We start from the raw sequence: 23,764 nt of genomic DNA, 5'->3' as shown, positions 1-23,764 counted from the left end.
CTGCCACACTCACCTGCTCACATCCCTGAGCCTGCCGCCCGTGCGAGCAGGTCATCGGGCTTTCTGGGCCAGCCGCCGGGCTCTTGACACTACCTCGACCCTGCTGGGAGCCTCGTAAGGTCAGTGGGCGGCCGTGGCCCCTTCCCGTCTGGGGTGGAGACCAGCAGCGCCGCCTGTGGCGGCGGTGGGCTAGGAGCAGGCCGCCAGGTCCCGCAGAGCTGGGCAGAGCGATGCCCACGTTTCGGTGCGCCCTTCCTTCCAGTGCTCGGAGGCGCGCGGCTCATGGGGTGTTTGGGCCCTCACACGGTGCTCAGAAACGGTGCCCTCTCTCCGCGAGTGACCTGCCTCACCGCTCTGGGCCACTGCCCTGTGGTCTCCGTCCTCCGCAGGCTGAGGGTGCTCGAGGGTTGACTGCCGGGGGCTCGCTCACTGCTCCACCCGTGCCGGGCTCTGGGCTGAGTGCTCCGTGGCTGACCTGATTCCTGTCCACGGCGGCTCTGTCACTGCCCCATTTCTGAGGTGTGGCTCAGAAGTGATCTGCTTGGGCCCCTGCAGCCAGTTGGTGGCAGAGCTGGGGTTCAGACTCTGGCCTTGTGGCTCCCCAGCCCTTGCTCAGAAACACCCCTCCCCAGAGAACACGTTGCTCTGGGGCCTTCGGAAGCTTTCCTCTGGGACCTCTGACCTCAGCTCGGAGGAGGTAGAGCCGTGCCCGACGGCCGGCCCCTGGGGGAGGACCCCCTTGCAACGCGTGAGCCGTGAGTGGGAGCGGAAGTTGGGGACCGTTTTCCCGAGAGAAACTGGGGGCTGACAGTTCAGAAACCACGCCCCCGCAGTGTGCAGCCTGCCAAGAAGGCAGGAGAGGGAACGAGGTGCTGCCACTGGGGTGGGGAGGCGCCGGCCACCCAGTGGGGCCTTGGGGTGAGCTGTTGGTCACCAGGTGGACCAGAGGAAGGGCGCGGCCAGCGGAGGGAACTTAGAGCTAAGGAAGTCCTCAGATGGGAAGCGGCGGAGGTACGCTCCTGGAGTCCTTTTCACTCATAGCATTTGCATGCTTCATCACTCTGACTTAAGACTTACCTGAAAGTTTAAAACATAAACAGTACCAAATTGGGGTGCATTAACTCTTTTTATAGACAGTCATCCCTATTGAGTGGCAAACACCTAAATTATGGCTGCAGAGGAACATGTATTTCCACTTATGTAGTAAAAAATTTCCAATGTGACGTCACCAAAAAATGATTTTCATTTACCAATAAAAAGGCGTTTCTTTTTCAGATGCCTGGAGCTCTATCCAGATAGTGCCTGCTTCACTCCTGCCAACTGCTGCTAAAAACAAACAAAAACCCCTCTGTAACAGTGGACACATCCGACTCAGACCAATTTTTTTTAAAAAAGGCTAGTTTACCCTGAATGTTCCTGGCCCAGTAGGCTGCTCTCTGGCATGTCCACATCTACGAGTTGAGTGTAAGTCACTGTGATTCTTCTTCCAAAGTTTGTTTATGCCAATGGTAGTAGTTACTGTATTTACATAATTTAATGTTATGTGAACCGATGGTGCAAAAAGAAATTGTTTCTAAGAACACTAAAAGCTTTGAAAAGTTTCAATAAAGGCAGATCTCTTTAAAATGCTATTGAATTGGGTGTGGGTGACACAACTGGAAAATAGTTAACATCTGTTGGGTGTTTACTGTGTGTCAGGCACTATGTTAAGCCTTTATATAAAGTATCTGTTTGATCCTCACAGTAACTCTGAAATGGGTACTGAGAAAAACCAAGGTACAGAGAGGCTGAGCAACTTGCCTGATTTAGGAAGTGGTGTGGCCAGGATTTTGAAAGAAAATAATAATGGAGTCTGTGCTGAGATTATTTTACAAGAAATTTAAGTTTCTGAAATCCATAGACAATTCAAAATGGGTGCAGTCATTCGAGAATCAAAGAATCTACCCTTAAGGGAAGGCCTTGGCTGTCTACCTGAAGATTAGAAGTGGTTGTACATTTGTATTTCGAAATTAGAATAAAGTGTTGAAAACAAAAAAAAACCCAGAAGGCTAGTTTCATGTAACACCTCATTCAAATTTTCTCGTGCCTGCATTTTTCAGGCCCTGTACTTTATTTTATTTTATTTACTTTTGGCTGTGTTGGGTCTTCATTGCTGCACATGTGGGCTTTCTCTAGTTGCGGAGAGCGGGGGCTATTCTTCGTTGAGGTGCTCGCGGGCTCTAGAGCGCAGGCGCACGGGCTTAGTTGCTCCGCGGCATGTGGGATCTTCCCGGACCGGGGCTCGAACCCGTGTCCCCTGCATTGGCAGGCGGATTCTTAACCACTGCGCCACCAGGGAAGCCCCAAGCCCTGTACTTTTTGACACAGAGATGAAAAAAAAATCTTTAGCCTTTTAGTGTTCATAAAAATAATCTTAGTTTTAGGGGTTTCTAGTCCAAACTCAGGCACTACTCTTTAACTTTCCCCTCATGGAAGGCAGGGTCTCTGCTGGAATGGACAACTCTGTGTATGTCCTTCTTCCGTGGCTGCAAGCCTGCTCCCCTGTCATTTTCCTCAGTGGTTCTACTTCGTGAGAAATCCTCTTTTCTGCCTGTAATTGTTTCTGAATCTGACATAGAACTTGGTGCCTGACATATAATAGGCATTCAAGTAACCCTTATTTTCAGAAAATGAGACTGACATTATGCATTAGTCCAACAAATTTATTCAGCATTGATTGTGTGCTTGGCACTGTGCTTGGCCACTAAGGAGGATGGTAAGCCAACAGTCCTTGTCTTCCGGGGCCTTTGTCTCGGGGGCACAGAGGACGAAGCAGACAGTCACAAAGCGGTGGGTCAAAGGCTGGCATGGGGCTAAACGCAGGCTGCTGTGGGGTGCAGTAAGACGGGGGAGAGGATGCTTTAGGGTCCTGGCTTCTGTAATCAACAGATTATTTATCTAGTCAATTGGAACATCTCCAGCACAGGTCATGTAATTTGAGAGACCATCGGCAGCTTTGCTGCTTAAAGCAAGGCCAGCCGCATCAGTCTATTTTGTATCTTTGTGCTCGCAGAGACCTGCAAGTCACTGGGTTGAAGGCTTATGAGGAAAGGTTTGGATCCACCTGGGTAACTGCCAGTGGTTCAGAGTCAGCTGAAAATACCTGTTCTCTCTAGTGAACCAAGGGGCTGGATACTGATAATGGAAGCTGCTCGCTTGGTGAAGGCACCGAGCCTGTTGCCAGTTTGACTTTCAAGCCTCCTCAGCCACAACAGAACCTAGTGCGCCTGTGTCGCTTTCAGTTTGAGACACCGGGAAAACCAAGTCCTATTTGTCAGTGATTCACTACTTCACTTTGGTCTTGATGAATAGGGTGGAGAGAAGACAGAAATTGTAGAGGTTGAGGAGAAGGGAAGTAGGAAGGCAAAACTTTTTACTCCCCTCCTTGTTACCTTTGTGTGCTCTGATAAGTAGTGTTATAAAAAAGTGTGTAAGTGTGCTGAATAAAAGGAATTTTAATCAACCTTTATTGGCTTTAAAGGGAACACACCTTAGAAAACAAAATCATGTCATCAAAAGATGAAAGTTATTGTGATTTTCTCACGACCAACTGAGTCATCTGCCTAGAGAAGGGTTTCTAAAGGTGTTTAGCACCAAAAAAGAGATCACCCTTCTTATGATCTTTCTTATTCTTAAGTTTAGCGATGGGAGAATACTGTTAATCCCAAATCTGCACATCTCAAAATTCAAGCTAAGATTAAGAAGAAATAAAACCAAGCCCCTAGCTCCCCAAAGTGTCAAAGAAACCGGAAAATAGTCATCACTGATTCCAGGTTAAGGAGATAGACCTATCAGGTGTTTCTTACATGAACTCAAGGAATGAGAGACATTTTAATATTTGATACAGAGTAAAATCATGTGCACAGTGAGGGTCCAAGATCTGAAAATATCTCGCTGAAAACAAAAGGCTTACAGACAGTCGGCAGTCACCAGTCTATATATTTTGCACCTGGCAAAATACACAGCACAGTCACCACTCTGTCTTCATTGGAAGACAAACTTTCATTTTTTGGTACAGATCAATGCATTTCTTTCGTGGATCCAAGAAAACGTTTCATTAGAATTGAAGCCTCGTTGAGCCAGAAACGAACATTCACAGTTAAGCAGACAGACTGAGCCTCCTTTCACTGGAAAAGGAGAGACGAAGGAACGTCAGCTCCTTTCCCTGGTTCTCATTCCTCCTGTTCCCGGGTATTTTTTTTATTACCCCAGAAGCTAGTGCTACTTACATGCAAAACAATTTTAGACTAAGGGAATTAGTGAGGTTCGAACGGAGCCGGGAGACTCAGGACCACACAGTTCAATGCATTCAAAGGGCATTTCACCCTGAGCTTAATGCACAGGAATGTTGTTGGCACCCTGCCCCTTTGTCGAACCCTGTCACACATGGAGGAAGACGTTCTCCTCAGTGTCAGGACACTGAAATTATGGAATTGCTCAGATAGAAAAGGGCTTTTGACAGCTTTTTATGAGGAGTAAGTCATCCCTGTTTATTCCTCTGTACCTGTTTTACTTAACCCTGTATGAACTGAGTGCTAACTCAGCACTAATTGGGAAGCTGAAAAATTAAGAAGACAAAACACAGTTCCATCCCAACCATCATAGGCTGCCTTAAGAATGGCAAGAAATGGAGAATAAGAGTTAACGAAGGATGAAGTTTGCTGAGATCGAAGACACTCTGCCGACTCTTTCCCGTCAAGGAGGCAGAAAGGCTTTGGCTTCCCTGATCTTCTGCTTCACGCCTCTGCAGGACAGAATAAGCCCAGCGTGATGGTGCTTCAGGGCTTCCAAGTGCTGGCTGAGTTCTTCAGTCCTGTCCACCTTCTCTTCCATGTCCCGAAGGAGTGCTTCCTTGCCCAGAAGCCCGCACTTCTGATTCAGCTTGATGTTGTCAATCCGCAGGCTGTCCCGGGCTTGCTTAGTCTTGGTCAAGATGTCCCTCTTCAGGGCCACCTGAGCCTCAATCTCCATAAGCTCTGACTTTTTACACGCATTTTCTATGTCCACAAAGTGTAACTTTTCCTTCACGTGGGTTATGATTTGCACATGGTTGGTCACCTTGCTGCGCAGTTTCAAAAGCTCCTCGTTCCTCTCCTCGACTTTCTCATGCAAGGTCTGGTTCTCAGTCTTAAGCTGTTCAAAATCTATCAGGAGCAGGCCCTCTGTCTGGTCCTCCTGGGCCCTCAGCCTGTTTTCAAAGTGCACCAAACTCTGCTTCAGCTGCACGTTCTCTAGCCTCACAGCGCTTATCGCCTTCTCCTTCTTATCCTCCAATGCCTGGATCTGCTCCACCTCTCGCAGAGCGGCCTGGCGACCACCCCTCATCCGGCAGCTGCCCATGGCCTGCATCACCACCTGCTTCTTGAGTGCCTGCAAGCGTCGCCATTCCTCCTCCACCCGGGAGAGCTTCTCTTCGCACTGCCGCTTCAGCTGGTCCAGCTCGCGGTGGTACCAGCGCAGGTCATCTGACTCCTGCTTCCTCAGATCCTCCAGCATGGCCAGATGGCGTAGGTACGCTTGCTCTTTCTCGGGGGCCTCAGGCTCCGCGCCCTTCTCGGGCACCTCGGCTGCATCCAGGCCCTTCTTGCGCAGCGCCTCGAGGATCCTGTGCTGCAGGTAGATGCTGTAGCGCTGGTGGCGCTCTCGCTCCGCCGTCAGGGAGCGGAACTGTGCCAGGAGCTCGGCGCGCAGCTGCTGCTCCTGCTGCTTCTGCACCTCCTCAGTCCAGTCGCAGCTCTCAAGCTCGGGTCCCTCGTCCAAATCCCCCAGCTCGTCCTCGGTTTTGCCCAGGCCTCCTTGCACAAGCTGCTTCTCGCTCTCCTCGCTCTCTTCTCCTTCCTCCGCCAGCTGTCCTTCCCGCTCAGCCTCTTGGTCTGGCGCAGCCTCTTCCTTGCCGGCCGTGGCCTGCTGCAGACAGACCTGCGACGGGATTTCCTTCCTCCTCGGCTCCGCCGCCACCTCCGCCTCGTCCTCGTCCTCCTTCTTCCACTCCTCCTCTGGTTCCTCGGGGCCGCCTTCGGGCTCCGGCTTGGCTGGCTCCTCCACCTCGGCCTCCGCCAGGTCCCCTGGCTCGGCCTCCGCCTCGGCCTCGGCCGGCCACTCCGGCTCTCCGGGCCCCTTCTCGCCAGCAACCTCGGTGGCCGCCGGCTGTTCCTGGGACTCGGCCGGCTCGGCGCCTTCCTCTGAAGCTTCTACGGCCTCCGCCTCCGGCTCCGGCTCCGCGGGTTCGGCCGGGGACTGGGGGCCAGAGCTGGTTTTGATCCCGGACAGCCGTGAGGCCAGGCTCTCCACATCTCCACCATCCTTCTCGGGGTCCCCATTGTGGTCGGAGCGGTCGACCATCTCCCTCCCACCGGGCCGGCGCCGCGGACCCCGGCTGCAGGCTGTTAAGTTTCCAGGGGCAACCAGGGGCGCGCGCGGTGGGCCCGGCGATTGGCTGGACGTCCGCCTGACGCCCTGCCCCCTTCCCCCCGCCTCCTGGCAAGAGCAGGCCAATGGGAGGTCGCGAGCGGACGACGGGTAGCGTTGATTGGGGTAGGCCGTAGGCTCGCTCCACGAGGGGCGTGGCGCGTGTGCCGCGCTTCCTTTCCGCCCTTTTCCCCGCGCCCGGCCTGGGGCGGGGCGTCGGGGAGACTCTGGGAGCGGCGGGCGGCCGGCGCTAAGGACGCGCAGGCGCAGAGCGGCGGGCCGGGCCCCCGCGCGGTGGCGCGCGCGGGGCGCCTGCGCGGTGCAGCGGGGCGACGGCGGCGGCGGCGGCGGCGGCCGGGCCGGCCCGAGGGCGCCTGCGTGTTGAGGCGGGACGCGGCCCGGCAGGCCGGCTCCGGCGGCGCCTGGGCGGGGCGGCGCGGTGGCGGCGGCCGCGGCGGCGGGCGACGGTTGCTGGAGCGCGGCGGCGGGCCCGGGCGGCGGCGCGCTGACGGCGGGCGCGGCGGCGGCGGGCGCGGGCGGCGGGCGGGGGAAGATGGCGGAGCTCGGTAAGAAGTACTGCGTGTACTGCCTGGCCGAGGTGAGCCCGCTGCGCTTCCGCTGCACCGAGTGCCAGGACATCGAGCTGTGCCCCGAGTGCTTCTCAGCCGGCGCCGAGATCGGCCACCACCGCCGCTACCACGGCTACCAGCTGGTGGACGGCGGGCGCTTCACGCTGTGGGGGCCCGAGGCCGAGGGCGGCTGGACCAGCCGCGAGGAGCAGCTTTTGCTGGATGCCATCGAGCAGTTCGGCTTCGGAAACTGGGTGAGCAGCGGGCCGGGAGGCCGGCGCACCTGCGGGTTCGGCGCGGCCGCGGAGGGCCGGGGGGACAGGGCCAGTTCACGCCCCAGACCCGGCGCAGAGAGGTTAAGCCACCCGCCCAAGGTCACACAGCAGGAAGTAGCGGAGCGGGGATTTGGACCGTGGCTGTCTGACACCAGGGCCGTTTTCCCCGCCTTTGGGATTCCTTCCGTAGGTGTCTGCCGAGTGCACCCCTTGGGCGAGACACCGGACGGAGTGGGAGTCGGGGGACACAGGCAGGTCCGCAGACTTGACAGCAGTAGGCGCCCGAGGAAGGAGTTGGTTTTGCCTGGAGGACAGTGGTGGTGAAGGCCAGACGAGCTCCACACGGGCCCGCGGCCTCTCCCACCGCCTCGCAGGCGCTCACCTTGCCTTCATGGCCCCGCTCGCTTTGTGGCCTGTGTCCCCTGCCAGGCACTTGTTCATCCTGGCGTCTCTTCGACACCAGGACCTCGTGTGAGGAGGACTCAGTGGGTTCCGCCACAGGAACGTCCCGTCCTGGGTTTTGGTCTCTTCCTCTAGTCAGGAGGTTTCTACAGGGACACTTATCTGAGAGGAAAAGGCGAGAGCTGGACTGGATTCGTTTACATCGGGCTCCTTGAGAGAGAGAGACGTGGCGGCGCTTCTCTAGGTGGTCCCTGAGGAGCGCTCTTTTCACTCTGCAAGAGGAAGCTCTCATCCCTATTAGAAGGGGAAGCCTGGCTGTACTCTGGGCCGCAACCGCCAAGGATGTGCGGCCACCTCCAGGCATTGTGAGAAGTAGGGAGGAGAGACCCGACCCCAGCTCCCCATCTTTCCAGACCCTTCCACTTGATGGTCCCCTAGCTTCCCCGAACCAGTATTTCATCTTGCTGCCACTTCTCCAGCAGTACAGCTGGCCCTCAGTATCCATGGGGGATGCGTTTCAGAACCCTCCCAGGCCACCAAAGTCCTCCAGTACTCAGTCCCTTGTATAAAACGGCGAAGCGGGGTTGAACCCACGGATACCAAGAGCCGACCGTACACCCCTCCTCCTGGGCTTACTGGAAGACATTCCACACTTCTCCCCACATTCCCAAACACACCCTGCCTTTATTTATGTCTGCTTTTCTTTCTGTAAAGTGAGCCAGTCTTCAGGAACCAGTACCCGTTCCACAGCCCTGGAATCTTTACTCTTCTCCCCAACTCCTTAGAGACACTCCTGTACAAATCCTCACCTAGGCACCAGCGTCATGATTGCCACCCGCCAGAACCTTCCTTCTCACTTTGTCCTCAAATGCCGTTTATTGATGTGTATGGAGCATCTGCTCTGTGCATGTTACAGAAAGGCTTCACGCGGGTCTTCAGGGGCTTACGGTGTTGTGAGCATCTGGTCCCGAGCCTGGAGTTGTGCCCTGAGCTCCAGCCTTCGATCGTGAACCCGTCCCAGACATCCTCGTGCTTGTCTCCCGGACACCTCGACGTTCCCTGACCCAGATCTTACACCTCGAGCAGTTGCTTGGGCTGCACATGAAGAGCCATCCTCAGGGCCTTCTGGGTCCAGTTCAGCAGCAGGCCTGTCTTCAGAATATTTCCAGAATCTAACCTCTTGTCACAGCCTTAGTCCGGGCTGATGTTTACCTCTCGCCCGAGCACTTCGGGAGCCTCCTTACTGGCCTCTCTGCTTCATGCTTGTGCCCTGTAGCCCATTCCAGGCAACAGGATCAGAGTGATCTTTGAGGACACGTCACGTCACACCAGCTTTCAGTGGCGTCCAGTTCTCTGCAGGTGAAACTTCAGGGCCTGCAGGCCTTATATTTCCTGCCTACTCCTGGGATCCCAGCTGCTATCCTCCTTGATCATTTTTTAGTTCTTCTGCTTACAGAGTTCTTCCACCAGATCATGGCTCGTGACTAGTCTTTCTTCTTGTATATCAGTGCCTTAGAGAGGCTTCCCTTCCCCACTTCATTCTTGCAGCTCTTATCTCTACAGTAGCAGCTCAGAATAGCTAGCGTGGACCGAGAGCCTTGCTGGGCCCCAGGCACCGTGCTGAGCTCTCCTGCGTTGCTTGTGAGATCTTCCCGGCAGCCCAGTGTGCAGCAGGTTTTAAACTGAATAGTTTGACTTCAGAGGCTGTGCTCCTAGCTGCACTGTCTACACTGCCTGCCCTGCAGCACTGTGGAAAATGCTCGAAAAACGAGCCGGGGACTAAAACATTTGTAGTGTATCGGAGGAAGCTGGGAGGGCGTTCTGGAAAGCAGTACTTTTCAAACTTTAACTTGCACATGAATCACCTGGGGAGCTTGTTACAAATGCAGATTCCGGCTCCCGGCCGGCAGCAGGCTCGGCTGTTACGAGAGACAAAGCCGGGTGCTTCTCCCTGCCGAACCGGGGGTGGGTTTCTGGGGGAGGCTAGCCAGGCCTGGAGGTCCACAGGCCACGCCGAGGCGCCGGCTCCAGTGTCTGTAGCTGTGCTCTCTGGGGCTGCTTTACCCTGAGCTTCACTGTGCGTCGTCAGAAGCTCCTCTGCTGCTCTGAGATGTGTGTCGTTTCCAGGTGTGCGCTCGGTGTGCGCTCGTAAGCGGTGTGTCCCACGCTTGCCGTCGTTGGCGAGCGCCGGTTCTGGGTGGCGCTCCTCCCAGCAGCCCTGTGGGATGGCTCTTAGTTCACAGCTGAAGAGCAGCGACTCTGAGAACTTCATCGTGCAGGATGCCCCAGCCTTCCACGCGGTGGAGCCAGGGTTTAGACACAGGCCTGACCCCGGAGCCTGGGCCTTAGCCTCCCCTGGGTAACGAGCGACGTGAGGAGCCAGGTCTGGACCCGGCTCGGCAGGAGGTGGGTGGGTGGGACGGGGCGGGGTGCAGGAACCGGCTTTCACGGGCTGAGTGCGAAGTGTGGAGAAAGGCAGTGGGGACGGTGGCGCGGAGGAAGGTGACAGCCTTCGTTCCGATTTCTCCGATGGTTCGTGTGAGCGCGGGGTCGTGGGGACTTTGTGGGGACAGGCTGCCGTGAAGCCCCGGGCCATCTGCTCACACCGTGTCCCAGGGCTGCGGGCCCAGCCGAGGGGTACTGGGAGTAAGGCCGGGAGGGTTTGGGGACGAGCCGCGGGGGCCGGGGGGGACACACAATTGTGACGGCGAGACCGGGGAAGGGCTGGCGGGTGGGCCCACAGGGTCTCATCACCGTGGGTATTGAGACCTCCTCCCCCAAGGGCAGCCGGTTGTGTTGTGGACGCTGTGCAGATTCAGAATGAGACACGGATCCTGCAGGAATGTAGATACAGATGTAAACACAAGGGTGAAATATTCTACGTTTGTTGATTGGTTGCTGGAGCATCGAACAGTTTGAGGGAGGCCCGGGCTCCTGCAGACGGTGGTCAGGAGGACTCTAGGGGGAGGTGGGGTTCAAGCTGGCCTTGAAGCTAGATTTCAAATTGAAAAAGGATGCGAAGTTCTCTGTGGACTCTGCGGGGGCTTGTGCTTGTGCACATACATTCGGCCTGATTATTGGAGGCAGGTGGAATGTCCTGAACAAGGAGTTTTACGCTTGTAGATGACAGTAGGCATCCGGCAGCCTGGGTGATGCCGGATATGTAGGTGATCGCTGTGCTCTGCAGTCGTTGGTTCATTTGTTCATCTGGCACTTACGCCCGTTATTTTTTTGTTTTTTTGCGTTACGTTGGCCTCTCACTGCCGCGGCCTCTCCCGTTGCGGAGCACAGGCTCCGGACTCGCAGGCTCAGCGGCCATGGCTCACAGGCCCAGCCGCTACGCGGCATGTGGGATCTTCCCGGACCGGGGCACGAAACCGCGTCCCCTGCATCGGCAGGCGGACTCTCAACCACTGCGCCACCAGGGAAGCCCTGGGGCCCGTTTTATGTCAGCCCCTATGCTAGGTGCACAGAGTAGCCCCTGGGTGAGGTCTGGAAATAGGTGTTTACAGACGTTCTCTGGGAGTCCTAATGCAGTGGGTCAGCAGAGCCTCGTTTGGGGACCATGAGAACTGTCACCTTCTCAACCAGGCGCAAGTCCCTTCTGTGTTGGTGGGAGCGGGCAAGTCCATCCCGTGAGCCTCCCGACGGCGGGGTTCTCAGTCGCCATTGCGGATGGGGAGGAGGCGGCGGGGGGAAGAGCCTGGATGGAGAAACCAGCCAGGATGGGCACGGTTGTGCAGAGCGGTGTGACTGAGAGCGCCTGGTCGGCTTGTTAAACGCGGGTCCTGCCCCCCTCCCCCTCCGGGTTCTGAAGTCACAGGTCTGAGTCTTGGTGTGAGAATCTGCATTTCTCACCACCTCACCGGTGAAGCTGCCGCTGGCCCAGGGGCCCTCCTTAAAGACCACTGATGTGGAGCACGGCCTGTGACTTCTAAAACTTCTATTATTTAAAAAAAAGTATATATTTTTATTGTGGTGAAACATACATAATGTAAACTTTGCCATTTTAACCAGTTGTAAGTGTCCAGTTCGGCGGCATTAGTACATTCACGTTGGGCAGCCATCACCACCATCGTCCCCAGAACATCTTCACAGACAGAAACTCCGTCCCCCGTTTCCACCTCCCCCAGCCCCTCGTAGTTGCTATTCTATTTTGTGTCCCTATGGGTTTGCCTGTTCTGGGGACCTCACGTAAGTGGGTTCACATAATAATGTTTGTGCTTTTGTGACTGGCTTGTTTCACTTAGGATAATGTTCCCCAGGTTCGTCAGGGTTGTAGCAGGTGTCAGGACTTCCTTCCTCCTTAAGGCTGAATAATACTCCATTGTGTGGATGGACCACCTTTTGCTTATCCAGTCTTCCATCGATGGGCACGTGGGTTGCTTCCACTTTTGGCTGTTGGGAATGATGCTGCAGTGAATGTAGGTGTGCAGATATCTGTTGGAGTCCTTATTATTTTGGGTAAATACCAGGAGATGGAATTGCTGGATCTGTGTGATTTTTTTGAGGACCTGCCATGCTCTGTTTTTGCAGTGGGGCACACAGCTTTATCAGGCTCTTTCACAGGTAGCCTGATTTGACCTGAGAGGCTTTAGTCCCCTTGAGGGCCGGTCCCCTGTGTGAGCTGGTGAATCCTGAGTGAGTTTAGGGAGGCAGACAGGGAACCTGGAACTGGGGGGAGGCTTACAGAACTTTCCAGCTAAAAAACCTAGCAGACAGGATTAGTGGCCCAGGGAAACAGGGCCCCTGGAATGGCTGATGACCTGGAAGCACAGACGAGAGACCCGTGTTAGTCACCGACCTCTGCGGTCGGAGGCGGCCCTGACCGGGACAGCAGCGCATCCCGGAGGAGGGGTCCGGCTGGAAGGCAGGGGAAGGTCTGGGGCCTACGATGCGGGATGGGCGGCCCAGGGCGTCCTTCCAGCCCCCAGAGGCAGGCGGGCTGTTCTCTTCAGTGTGAAAGGTGACCGGCCGGGGCTGGAGGAGGCAATGGCCGCGTCCAGGGCCCCGTGTGAGCGCACAGGGGGCTGGCCCGGCCCGGGGTCCTCGCAGCCGGTCCGAGGAGAAGGGCACACGTGCACGCGGGGGCGCAGAGGCCCAGGCGGGGCTGCAGGTCCGGGTCCGGGTCCGAAGCCCAGGTTAGTCCACGGGGCAGGCGGACGAGAGTAAGCAGTGACTGAGGGAGGCTGGTGCCCAGGCTCCTGCTCACGTCCCTGTCACAGGCTCCGGCCCTTTGTCCCCGTGGTGGGCGGCCCAGGCGCTCCTCTGGGCTCGAGGAGAGCCGTGGGGGGAGCCGGCCGCAGAGCGCCCTCCGGGCTCTGAGTCCGCCCTCCTGGGCCGGCGGCTCTGAGGCTCCCGCCTCGGCCCTGGACCCCGCTCTCCCCCGGCACCGCAGGCCACTCGCTCTCTGCTGCCCCGGGGCCCCTGCAGCGTCCTGGCTGCTCCCGGGGTCTCTGCCCCAGCCCCCGGGACTGCCGGGTTGCTTCTGTCCCCTTGAGGCTTCTTCCCTTAAAGAGAAAGGAAGCTGGAGCGGGGCCTCTCTGGGGAGATGCAGCGCACGTCCGCCCCGGGCCTGGCCCCTGAGCCTCCGGAGCGAAGGCAGACGCTGCTGCCGAGAAAGGATGTGCGCTCTCCAGGATGCTCTAGAGCAGAACCGCCAACCTGCACAGGAAGGATGCTCTGTGACGCTAAAGATAGTCGTTCTGTTAAAGGCACTGGTTTGTGCACAAAGATTGGACTGAATTCTCTGCCCGGGAAGAAGTAGGTCGTGCAGTGCCCTCACACATCCCGGAGGGGAGAGAGGGAGCCGCGGTCGCACTTCTGTGATGTGGTCCGTCTGGAAGGGAGAGCGGGAGCCGGGCGGCGGGGCCTTGCACTGCCTTTTGAATGTCTCAGAAAGCAGTTGACTGCACGGCCTGCTCTTGCTGTGCCCTGCGCCACCGGGTGGGCGAGTGCTGGCCGGTGCCCTGGGGGTAGTTTCACCTAGGGTTATTCTCCCAGTCCGTAAAAGTCATGGTACCTCGTGGGAACTGCTAGGAGGATGAAACGAGGTGACAGATGTAAAGGGTCGTACGCTATTCATGATGATTTTTGTTTTATCCTGACCAAACCCTTTAAGAGGAGGAATTACAGATCAAGAAGCAGAAGTTGAGAGGATAAGGACCCCACGCTAGTGAGTAATTGAGCCAGAATCGGACCCTAGTTCTGGGGATCGTCAAAGCCTCCCTGGAGGAGATGATCTGGGTCTTGAGAATAAACACAGGTTGTGGAAGTGACGCTGACAGCTTCGTAGTAGTAACAATAGCCAACATCCCTGGGGGCACACTGTGCCCGGCACTGGGCCGAGCACTGTGCGTGCATTACCTCATTAACTCCCTCTTCTGTGCCGTGAAGGAGGTGGTAGCATTACCTCTGTAATTCAGACAGGGAGACTGAGGCACAGAGAAGTGACTTGTCTGAGTTGCTGAGCAGTGAAGGGGTGGAGCCAGGAGTGGGTCGCGAGGCCCGGCCCCAGCCTGTGCACGTGGAGGATAGTCGGCACAGCAGCCCGGCGAGCAGACCTTCAGGTCAGGAGGGGCCAAGGCTGCCTCGGGCGAGAGCGGCCAGCACGGAGGGCAGAGACCCCGAGGCGGCGCCGCTGGCGGGAGCCGGCCGGCCCGCAGTGCTGGCGGCTCTCTGGACGGTTCTTTCTCCCTTTCCCTGCTCAGGTGCTGGAGGCTGGCATGCGTGCGCCTGGAAAGGCCGGAGGGCGTGCAGAGCAGCCAGAGAGCCTGGTGGAGCTGTTGCCCACTGGGGCCTCCTTCCTCTCCTGGAGAGGCCGCATCCTGGCCTGGGTCTAGTGACCTTGGAAAGTAGACTTCACGGGCCCAGTTCAGTGTCTGAGAGACACGTTTTCCTTTATTTTTCGGAGGACTTAAGGAAGCAGCATCCCTAACTCTCCTTACCTTTTTGCAAAGATGGGAGTCTCTTTCTTTCTAAGCGTTTAGCGTTAGACTTCGGGCTACTTGCGGTGTGTTACTGCGTGCTGCTGTGGGAGCGGAACCAACCGCAGGATACGGTTGTGTTCCTTGTTTAGCTCTAGTTGTACTTGAAGTGAACTTTCTCTTCAAATCTCTTTCCCCCAAACTCACTTTTGTTGCTTCTGCCTGCCCAGCTGTCTGTCTGTCCATCCATGCTTCTGTTCATCTGTCCCTCCATCCATCCATCCATCATCTGTCCATCTTATCTGTCCATCTGTCTATCCATCCATCCGGACTAAGCAACAACTTTGACCTTGAACGTGTGAGGGAAAGAACTTCCCTGCCATTCACTCCCCTGCTGTCACATGGGACGCTGTCACTTGGTGATGGGACACTTCTCTCACTTGTGTGACCACTGACACGTGAAGATTGAAGGGGGTGACGAGCAGGGTGCTGGGCCTGTGGCAGGAGTGCCGTTGCTGTTTTTAACCATCATCTTTCTATGGTTTCGCTTCCCTGAACCTGTCTGCCTTCTGTGGACTCCTGTTAGAATCAGAGCTGGGTCGTTGCTGTCACTTAGACTGTTCCATTACGACCCTCCCTGTTTGAGGGTCCTTGGAAACGAGGATCTTGCGTGCTTTCCCGGGCCTTTCTCAGTGCTCGTTAAGCTCACGTGGTGGCCCCTGGGGGGGGCGATTCTCTTCAGCAGCAGCTGGCGGCCAGTGTCTCTCCTGGCAGTGGCTGGCGTGATTGCTGATGGGGGCTCCTGGGCTCCTGGTGACAGGGCGCTAGCCCCACAGTGCCCCACTGATCTGTGGCTTCATAAATAACCCCTCACCCGGGTCCATCTGGAGCCAGAGACCCCCTTTGTTACCTGAAGAGGAGCTGGATAACTGAGGTGTCAGCGCAGGACCCGCAGCTGTGTGGCCCTCTTGCCTGGCGAGGCCGGGAACTGCCTGGCCCCCACGCAGCGCGGGAGTGTCTGCAGATTTGCAGAGCGAGGCGTGGAGCCACGGAAGCGTTGGGGTGTCGCCCCCTGGAACACAAGAGCCGTGTCTTTTTTTTTTTTTTTGGCGGTACGCCGGCCTCTCACCGCTGCGGCCCCTCCTGTTGCGGAGCACAGGCTCCGGATGCGCAGGCGCAGCGGCCACGGCTCACGGGCCCAGCCGCTCCGCGGCATGTGGGATCCTCCCGGACCGGGGCACGAACCCGTGTCTCCTGCATCGGCAGGCGGACTCTCAACTGCTGCGCCACCAGGGAAGCCCAAGAGCCGTGTCTTTTAAGGGCTCTGTATGTTTTTCCTTCACACATTTTGGATGAAAATCTTAGACCTGTGTAAACAGAGAATTGAGGCAGAATTTAACTTTACTTAAAAAATACTTGTAGTTTTACTCAAAAGAAGTGAAAAACCAGCACACAGAATCCCTCGCGAAATGTGAGCATCTTGCATCTGCTCAGTGCAGGAAGCCAGCATTGGCCCAGAGCCATTAGCTCACGCACAGACAGGCCCGGGGTCCCACCAGCACCCCCGTTGAGGTAGCTGCCACGTCTCGTCCTCTCTGGGTCTGCACACTTCCTTCCGTGTCTCTGGGCCCGGGACGCCTGTGGGGAGTGCTGGCCCGGTGCTTGTGGGGCGTCTGTAGTTTGGGGTTGGCTGCCGGGCCCTGGCCTCACGGTGGTGAACAGAGCCGACCAGGGTCCCCTCTCCTGATGCTTCCCTCTGCTTGGGACTTTTCCTTAGTTTTGAAAATGGGCAGTACGTTCATAACTTGAAAACGCTAAGTCGTAAGAAGGTGTGCAGTGAAGTGGCCCACTGCCAACCCCACCCGATGCCCTGGGGGACGGGGCTGGAGTCGTGTGTCCTTAGAAGGTGTCTGACACACCACAGGCGGAGAGCTTTGTCTCCCAGCTGTTTTGGCACGAGGGCACGAGGGCAGCAGCGTGAACACACCCTTCTGCTGCGTGTGTTTTCAGCTGCCCCATGTGGGAGCGAACGCGGGTGAGGCCCCGGGAGCCCTCGCCGGGAGGACGCGCCATGCATCCCTGGCCTGCGGCCCCCAGGCTTCCTTGCTGCCTCCACAGCCTCTGCTCTCTGTTCCCAGAGTGTCGGGGTTGATGGAGAGAACCTCAGGTCAATAAAAATACCTTGGTTTGATCAGATGCAGCTTTACTGCCGAGAATCCTTCTGCTCTCCCAGGGTTTCACTTTTACCCTCAGTGTGGCGCTCTGAGCATCTGATGCTTTCTGGGAGGCAGGTCGCTGGGGTTCAGGGTGGACAGCGGACTTGCTGGAGGGCAGAGCGCTCACAGCGGGTCTGCACCGCACCAGGGACGGGGCCCAGATCTGGGGCCCAAGTTCCTACGCACGCAGCCTGGGTGGAAGCTGCGGTGAGGGGGAGAGGCTGAGGGCACGGCTCCCCGAGCTGGCAGCTCAGACCAGGCGCAGGCGGGCAGTCCCGCTCCCGACACGCTCACCAGGGTGACATGCTACCGAAAGGGCGTGGGTCAGGGACAATGCCTTCCCAGCGTGTCCCAGGGGCTCCTGGGCCCCAGAGTGGGGTGGAGGAAGATTGTTACCGTCCACGAGAGCCTCACCGGCCGCTGAGGGGGGCTCTTGCTCCTTTACTGTGGGACTCAAGGCTCCGAGGAGGGCGGGGCCAGCCTGCGTCAGTGACAGTAGCTGTTGGGAATGGTTGCGACTTGCTTTTGTTTTGTTGTTGTTTTTTTTTTTGCGGTACGCGGGCCTCTCACTGTTCTGGCCTCTCGTGTTGCGGAGCATGGGCTCCGGACACACAGGCTCAGCGGCCATGGCTCACGGGCCCAGCCGCTCCGCGGCATGTGGGATCCTCCCGGACCGGGGCACGAACCCATGTTCCCTGCATCGGCAGGCAGACTCTCAACCACTGCGCCACCAGGGAAGCCCTGTTTTGTTGTTTTTTGGACGAAATGCTTCCTGGGGAAGGATAATGACAGAGTTGATGCTAAGAGTGAGTGATTTTTTTTTTTTTGAGTGTTTTTTTTTATAAATTTATTTTATTTATTTTTGGCTGTGTTGGGTCTTCGTTGCTGCGCACGGGCTTTCTCTAGTTGCGGCAAGCGGGGGCTACTCTTTGTTGCCGTGTGCGGGCTTCTCATTGCAGTGGCTTCTCTTGTTGCGGAGCATGGGCTCTAGAGTGCAGGCTCTGTAGCTGTGGCTCGTGGGCTCAGTAGTTGTGGCGCACGGGCTTAGTTGCTCCGCGGCATGTGGGATCTTCCCGGACCAGGGCTCGAACCCGTGTCCGCTGCATTGGCAGGCGGATTCCCAACCACTGTTCCACCAGGGAAGAAGCCTGCTAAGAGTGATTTTTAAAGAAGAAAGCGTGTAGTTTCTCCATGAGACAGAGTCTAGCTTTAGCTCTGGTCCTCCCTTTTCCCTGCATGGTGCTCAGAAAGAGGCCTTGCAGTTAGGTCCTGGTCCTGCCTTCTTTGTTCCGGTGCCTTTCAGCCCCGCCCTCTGCACGGCACCTCCGGGAGGGCCGCTGGGTCTGGTCATTGTACCAGGGATCCTTCCTAATGCTTCCCTCCCCTTCCCTCCCCTCCGTGCCCAGTTTGTCAGCAGCGTCAGCCCGAGGGGGCCGGCTGTTTTCTTGGGTTCCAGTTTGGCCTTTCGGGGTGCAGGGAGCATCCCGATCTCGGGGGGCGGGGGGCGCGAGTTTCTGGGGCAGAAGGCAGCCTGTGCGACGCCCCGGCGGCTGCCAGAGCCAGGAGGGCAGAGCGCGGGGTGAGCGAGGCCGGCGGGGTGCTGAGTGGCTGCCGGTGAATGAGTGCGCATTCTGGGCAGTTACTTTCTGAAGTGGCTTTAGCGGTTGACTTTGAGGAAGAGGCCTCTTGGCAGAAGGAAAAGATTGAGGGAGTTGTACGATTTCCTCCCATTAATAACCCTGTGTTCGCGGGCAGTTACCTTCTGTAGGAATGAACGCCTGCTTGCAGCCTGGGCGTTTCCAGCTGCCAGACCACGGGGGCTGTCAGAAGTGATGGCTCGCCTTCCCCTTTGAAAGGCTCTTTCCCACTCAACCCGACTGCCCCCTAGGAAAGGGACAGGCGGACCCTCGGGGCCGGGGTGTCAAAGACCGGGCCTCGGCCCTTTCTATTGGGAGGCGGGCAGCGCGCTGGAGACCCGGGTGCGTCTGTTGTCCAGTGTGGGAATGGAGAGGTGGGCTGGGATGAGGCGGGTGCCCCAGGGCTCTGGCTGTGCGCCCGCGTCCTGTGAGCCCCTCAGCCAGACAGCCGCCCCGAGTGCGGGGCGTGTGGCGGGCAGATCAGCCCGTGCCAGGGGCCTCTGCTTGCCCTCTTAGGGAGCCCGGAGGAGAGTCGGGGTCTCAGACATGGGTTCCAGCCCCACTCTGCTGCCAGCTTGCACCGTGACCCTGTGCACGTTGGTGCCTCTTTGGGTCCTTACTTTCTCGCGGGCGGAATCCTCGAAGTTCCCTCTAGCGCTGACTTCCACGCGATCAGCCCAGCCCAAGAGAACGTGCAGGAGTGTCTCCGGGGGCGGGGGGGCAGACCATAATGATGCCATAGGAAGTAGTTCAGGTGAACCTTTGTGAGAGCGTTAAGGGAATCGCGCGAACCCTGAGTCTGACACTCTGACTTTGGAAATGACCTCTGACCTTTGCCCTTGTAGGAGGATATGGCTGCTCACGTTGGCGCTTCCCGGACTCCCCAGGAAGTGATGGAGCATTATGTAAGCATGTACATCCACGGAAACCTGGGGAAAGCCTGCATCCCCGACACCATCCCCAATCGGGTGACAGACCACACCTGCCCCAGTGGAGGCCCCCTGTCTCCCAGCCTCACCACTCCCTTGCCTCCCCTAGACATCTCGGTGGCCGAGCAGCAGCAGCTGGGCTACATGCCACTGCGGGATGACTACGAGATCGAGTACGACCAGGACGCCGAGACGCTCATCAGCGGGCTCTCGGTCAACTACGACGACGACGACGTGGAGATCGAGCTGAAGCGCGCGCACGTGGACATGTACGTGCGGAAGCTCAAGGAGCGGCAGCGGCGCAAGAACATCGCGCGCGATTACAACCTGGTGCCCGCCTTCCTGGGCAAGGACAAGAAGGAGAAGGAGAAGACGGCCAAGCGCAAGGTCACCAAGGAGGAGAAGGAGCTGCGGCTGAAGCTGCGGCCGCTCTACCAGTTCATGTCCTGCAAGGAGTTCGACGACCTCTTTGAAAACATGCACAAGGAGAAGATGCTGCGCGCCAAGATCCGGGAGCTGCAGCGGTACCGGCGCAACGGCATCACCAAGATGGAGGAATCGGCCGAGTACGAGGCGGCCCGGCACAAGCGGGAGAAGCGGAAGGAGAACAAGAACACGGCCGGCTCCAAGCGGGGGAAGGAGGACGGCAAGGACAGCGAATTCGCCGCCATCGAGAACCTGCCCGGCTTCGAGCTGCTGTCGGACCGCGAGAAGGTGCTCTGTAGCTCCGTGAACCTGAGCCCCGCTCGCTACGTGACCGTCAAGACCATCATCATCAAGGACCACCTCCAGAAGCGGCAGGGCATCCCCTCCAAAAGCCGCCTGCCCAGCTACCTGGACAAGGTCCTGAAGAAAAGGATTTTAAACTTCCTCACGGAGAGTGGTTGGATTTCCAGGGATGCTTCCTGAAGGCGAGTCCCTGTGAGACCTGGAGTGATGCTGAAAAGCTTGTGAGCCAAAATGACCCGGGGGGGGGTAGGGGAGGGACGAGGAAACGCTTTTTTTCCCGTTGCTCTTTTTTAAACAAATTGAGTTCTCTTTTGGGGGATATAAATTCTTTTTATGGTCCTCTTTAGAAGCAATAGTAACAGTTATATCAGATCATGAGGGAGACAAGTATCTATTTTACCTTAGTCCTGAAAGTAATACTTTAAGATGACGATTTGCCTTTAAGTGTTCAGTTTGGAGAATTACGAGATTGGGTAATTTCCCTTTGTGAGTTTCTTCCCTTTGGTACGTGACTGTTGTGCTGTGGGCAGAGGGACGCCTTGCCCTGCCGGGCTGCCAGCTCCGCCCTGTGACCTGACACCCCGGCACGTCGCACTTTAGATGGGGGCCGGGCAGGGCAGGTGGAAGAGAGGCCAGGGGAGGACAGGACAGGGCGTCCGTAGGGACTGGAGAGGAGGAATGTGGTGTGGAACAAGTTGGCCAAATGGAGCGTCCGTAGCTCCCGAATCCGACCGCCCCGGCTTGTTCCCGGGGGTGAGGGGGTCACCGTGGGAGGAGCAGCGGCCCTTGGCAGGCTCCCTTGGGTCTCGGGGGGCACCAGGCCCAGCACAGACTGCCAGAATGCTGGGGCTGCGTTTTGCTGCTCTGAGAACTTGCATGCGTTTTACTTGGAAGAACTCATTTTAGAAGGTTCACGGTTGGGAGTTCTCTGGGTTCTGGCGTTAGCTCCCCCCAGGGTTTTCACCCCGGTTGCAGGTACCTCTTTCGCTGCGACTCTGGCCCTGCATCTTACTTGGGGTGGTGTCAGGCGCTCAGCTTGGCGAGGGCGAGGCCTGGGCACCGCTTCTCTGGGTCACCGTCTTGAACCACACTCAGAGGTGGCTTCTGCCCGGCCCTGTTTAGAGATGCTCCCAGGGGCGCTCTTTCGTGGACCTGGACGGTACTTTCCTTCCGGAACCTGAGGAGTCCCTCGTCTTCCCGCTGCTCAGGGCTCCTGTGTCCAAGGCCCTGCTTTAGAGTTGGTGGAGTGGCCAGAGCCCAGCGGTCAGTTCCTCCTGGGGCGCGTCCTGCCTCTCCTCCCTCATAGCTACCAAGACTGTTTACCTCCCAGAGTGTTTGGGCTTGAAGTTACATTAAAGTGAAGTCATTTGAAAGAAAAAGGAAGAAAACCTCATCATTTCCAAGAACGACTTAATTACGGTGCCTTTTCCTTTCTTTTTACGTTCTTCTGTCCTCTAGGGGTGAAATTTTCAGCATTAAGTAAGCCCTTCAGATACACTGTATATGGCTTTAGTTGTAAACTGCACGGCACGCTGGCAGAGAAGCGCTCCCTGTGGCCTAGCGAGGAGTCCAGGGAGTCTCTGTGAGCACGTGGTGGCGGGCGTGCTGTTGCTCCCGGTGCCCCGCAGGACGACGGCTGGCGGAGAGCGGGTCCTGTCCACTGCTGAGCAGAGACGGAGGCAGTGCTACGTTCCCGCAGGTGTTCCAGCCAGTGGTTCTCACCTGGGGTTCCTGGACTGGCAGCATCAGCACTCCCTGGGAACCTGCTAGAAATTCAGGTACTCAGGCCCCGCCCCAGTCCTCAGAAACTCTAGGGGTGGGGCCCGTGGAGCTGTGTTCTTACTGGCCTTCCAGGTGACCGGGATGCAGGCTGAAGTTTGAGAACTACTGGCTTTAGCTACTCTGATGTCATTGATTTTCTACATGAGATTCCTAGTTTGATGAGGTTTTAACTTTAGTCTTATTTTTATATAAAATGATTGCCAGACTTTCATTAAGCTTGAGAAGCAAAAGCTCCCTGTAAATGTGCGTGGCCCTGGCTGAGAGCTGTCAAGTGAAAAACTTTTGTGTTTAAGCAGGTTTTCAGTATGTGTATCTCTTTGATGGTATGAAGAATTTATTTAGGCTTGACTGTTTTGAAACAAACACCATAATGAATGTATAATTTATGTTAAGAGTATTAACGCTTCGTTACAAGGGAAATGTAATTTTATGATTGGTTGCCTCTTATCCCATCATCAACTCCAGCTATTACTGTCACATTAGTCCTTACCCTGCTGTTAGCTCGGAGCCTTTAAATTTCTATATTTAATTCTCATGATAAATTAGTCACCATAATCCCATGGAGTTAATTAGGTCTTTTCAGAATTTAAACTCTTTGAGTCACAAAAGATAATCAGCTATTCAGAATAATGCTCTGGGTGGCCAACATTCCGAGAATGTATTAAAACCGAAACTCTGCCTACTGTTCTTATTTCCCTTTTACATATTAAACAGGTTGAGAACCAAATAGTGTCACTGCTTGCTTTTTACCGCCTGCCCCTGGAGCCTTAGCTTTTCAGTCTCGTAGATGGTATGAGCCAGCCTTCAAAATCAAGATGGGGGACAGCCCGTGACGTCTTAGTGCGGCACTTCCGTGTCACACCAGTCTTTCCTCCAGACTGTGGGGAGTTAAAGTAGACTTCGCTTAAGCAGAAACGCCTTCACGCCACTCTCCTTCCCTGAAAGAAGCGGAACAGCCAGAGTTCTCGTGGAGCCAGGCCGGGAGAACCGATGGTGAGTAGACAGCGCTGCCTGTGTCACCTACACGTGCTACGAATCCAGGCCACGACTGCGCAAACCCAGGAACTCGACGAGAGTGCAGCCCACAGGTCTTTAATTGCCAGTGTCAGTGTGTACAAAATTAATTAAATGTTTTCCTGTTAGCGGTGACTGTGGATGAGTGAAACAGTAAACAAATAGCTGATCACCTTTAAGCGAGACCATCTCTAGGTTTAGCACCTTTCTGCAGGCGCAGCTCTAGGTGAAAAGGGATGGGATGGGACTGCACACGTTCCAAGAAATTAGTTTGAAAATTACTTTTCTTATTCACCCTCATTTTACAGATGAGTCCAGGGAGGCGAAAGGCTGTGCTCACAGCCACAGTGTAAAGAGCAGGCATAACTCTCGGCTGTTTCTCAGTATGCTGTACTGTTGCCTTTAGTTCTGGGCTATGCTCTTGACCAAGTTATTTAAAGCAGCTTAAAAGAAAAGGGGGACTGGCTTCCCTGGTGGCGCAGTGGTTAAGAATCCGCCTGACAATGTAGGGGACCAGGAAGATCCCACGTGCTGTGTACTAACTAAACCCGTGCGCCACAACTACTGAGCCCATGCGCCACAACTACTGAAGCCGGCGCGCCTAGAGCCTGAGCTCCGCAACAGGAGAAGCCACCGCAATGAGAAGCCCGTGCACCACAATGAAGAGCAGCCCCCGCTCGCCACAGCTAGAGAAAGCCCGTGCGCAGCAACGAAGACACAACGCATCCAAAAATAAATAAATTTATAAAAAGGGGGGGAAATTGCCTGAAATGGTATAAATTGGAATTTTAATTATGGGAATATCACCTACACCTTTCAGATCGACTACCCACCTTTC

General features: G+C 56.4%; 3 protein-coding genes across 6 annotated transcripts in view; 2 read left to right on the top strand and 1 right to left on the bottom strand.

Moving 5' to 3' along the window:
- The window catches only part of TBC1D14 (TBC1 domain family member 14), a 105,784-nt gene extending 102,910 nt beyond the window's left edge, over positions 1-2,874 (top strand). The window contains exon 14 of one of the 3 annotated variants that reach the window (XR_016393184.1): positions 1,276-2,867. Coding sequence is in view for 2 of the 3 variants with exons in the window: in XM_089911469.1 (XP_089767595.1) it covers positions 1,276-1,299 (24 nt within the window). In the remaining variant the exon portion in view is untranslated. Of the gene's footprint in view, positions 1-1,275 lie in introns of all 3 variants that reach the window. The other 2 variants (XM_089911471.1, XM_089911469.1) reach the window with 2 other exon arrangements.
- CFAP184 (cilia and flagella associated protein 184) lies at positions 2,704-6,623 on the bottom strand. The gene has a single exon (XM_022554946.3). The coding sequence runs from the start codon at positions 6,379-6,381 to the stop codon at positions 4,735-4,737; it is 1,647 nt and encodes a 548-aa protein (XP_022410654.2). The 5' UTR covers positions 6,382-6,623; the 3' UTR covers positions 2,704-4,734.
- Positions 6,624-6,911: 288 nt separating this feature from the next.
- TADA2B (transcriptional adaptor 2B) lies at positions 6,912-22,639 on the top strand. 2 transcript variants are annotated; one of them, XM_089911477.1, is made up of 3 exons: positions 6,912-7,270; positions 19,318-20,312; positions 21,589-22,639. In XM_089911477.1, the coding sequence occupies exons 1-2, from the start codon at positions 7,001-7,003 to the stop codon at positions 20,308-20,310; spliced, it is 1,263 nt and encodes a 420-aa protein (XP_089767603.1). In that variant the 5' UTR covers positions 6,912-7,000; the 3' UTR covers positions 20,311-20,312; positions 21,589-22,639. The 2 variants fall into 2 exon arrangements, with proteins under 2 accessions (XP_089767603.1, XP_022410530.1); XM_022554822.2 differs by having other exon boundaries at positions 6,914-7,270; positions 19,318-22,639.
- The last annotated feature ends 1,125 nt before the right edge of the window (positions 22,640-23,764 follow it).

Source organism: Delphinapterus leucas, chromosome 5 (assembly GCF_059928025.1).
Source record: "Delphinapterus leucas isolate spDelLeu-1000000601 "Yukka" chromosome 5, BTC_Dleu_Yukka2, whole genome shotgun sequence".
NCBI classification, from domain to species: domain Eukaryota; kingdom Metazoa; phylum Chordata; class Mammalia; order Artiodactyla; family Monodontidae; genus Delphinapterus; species Delphinapterus leucas.
This window is presented reverse-complemented; position numbering and strand designations above follow the sequence as displayed.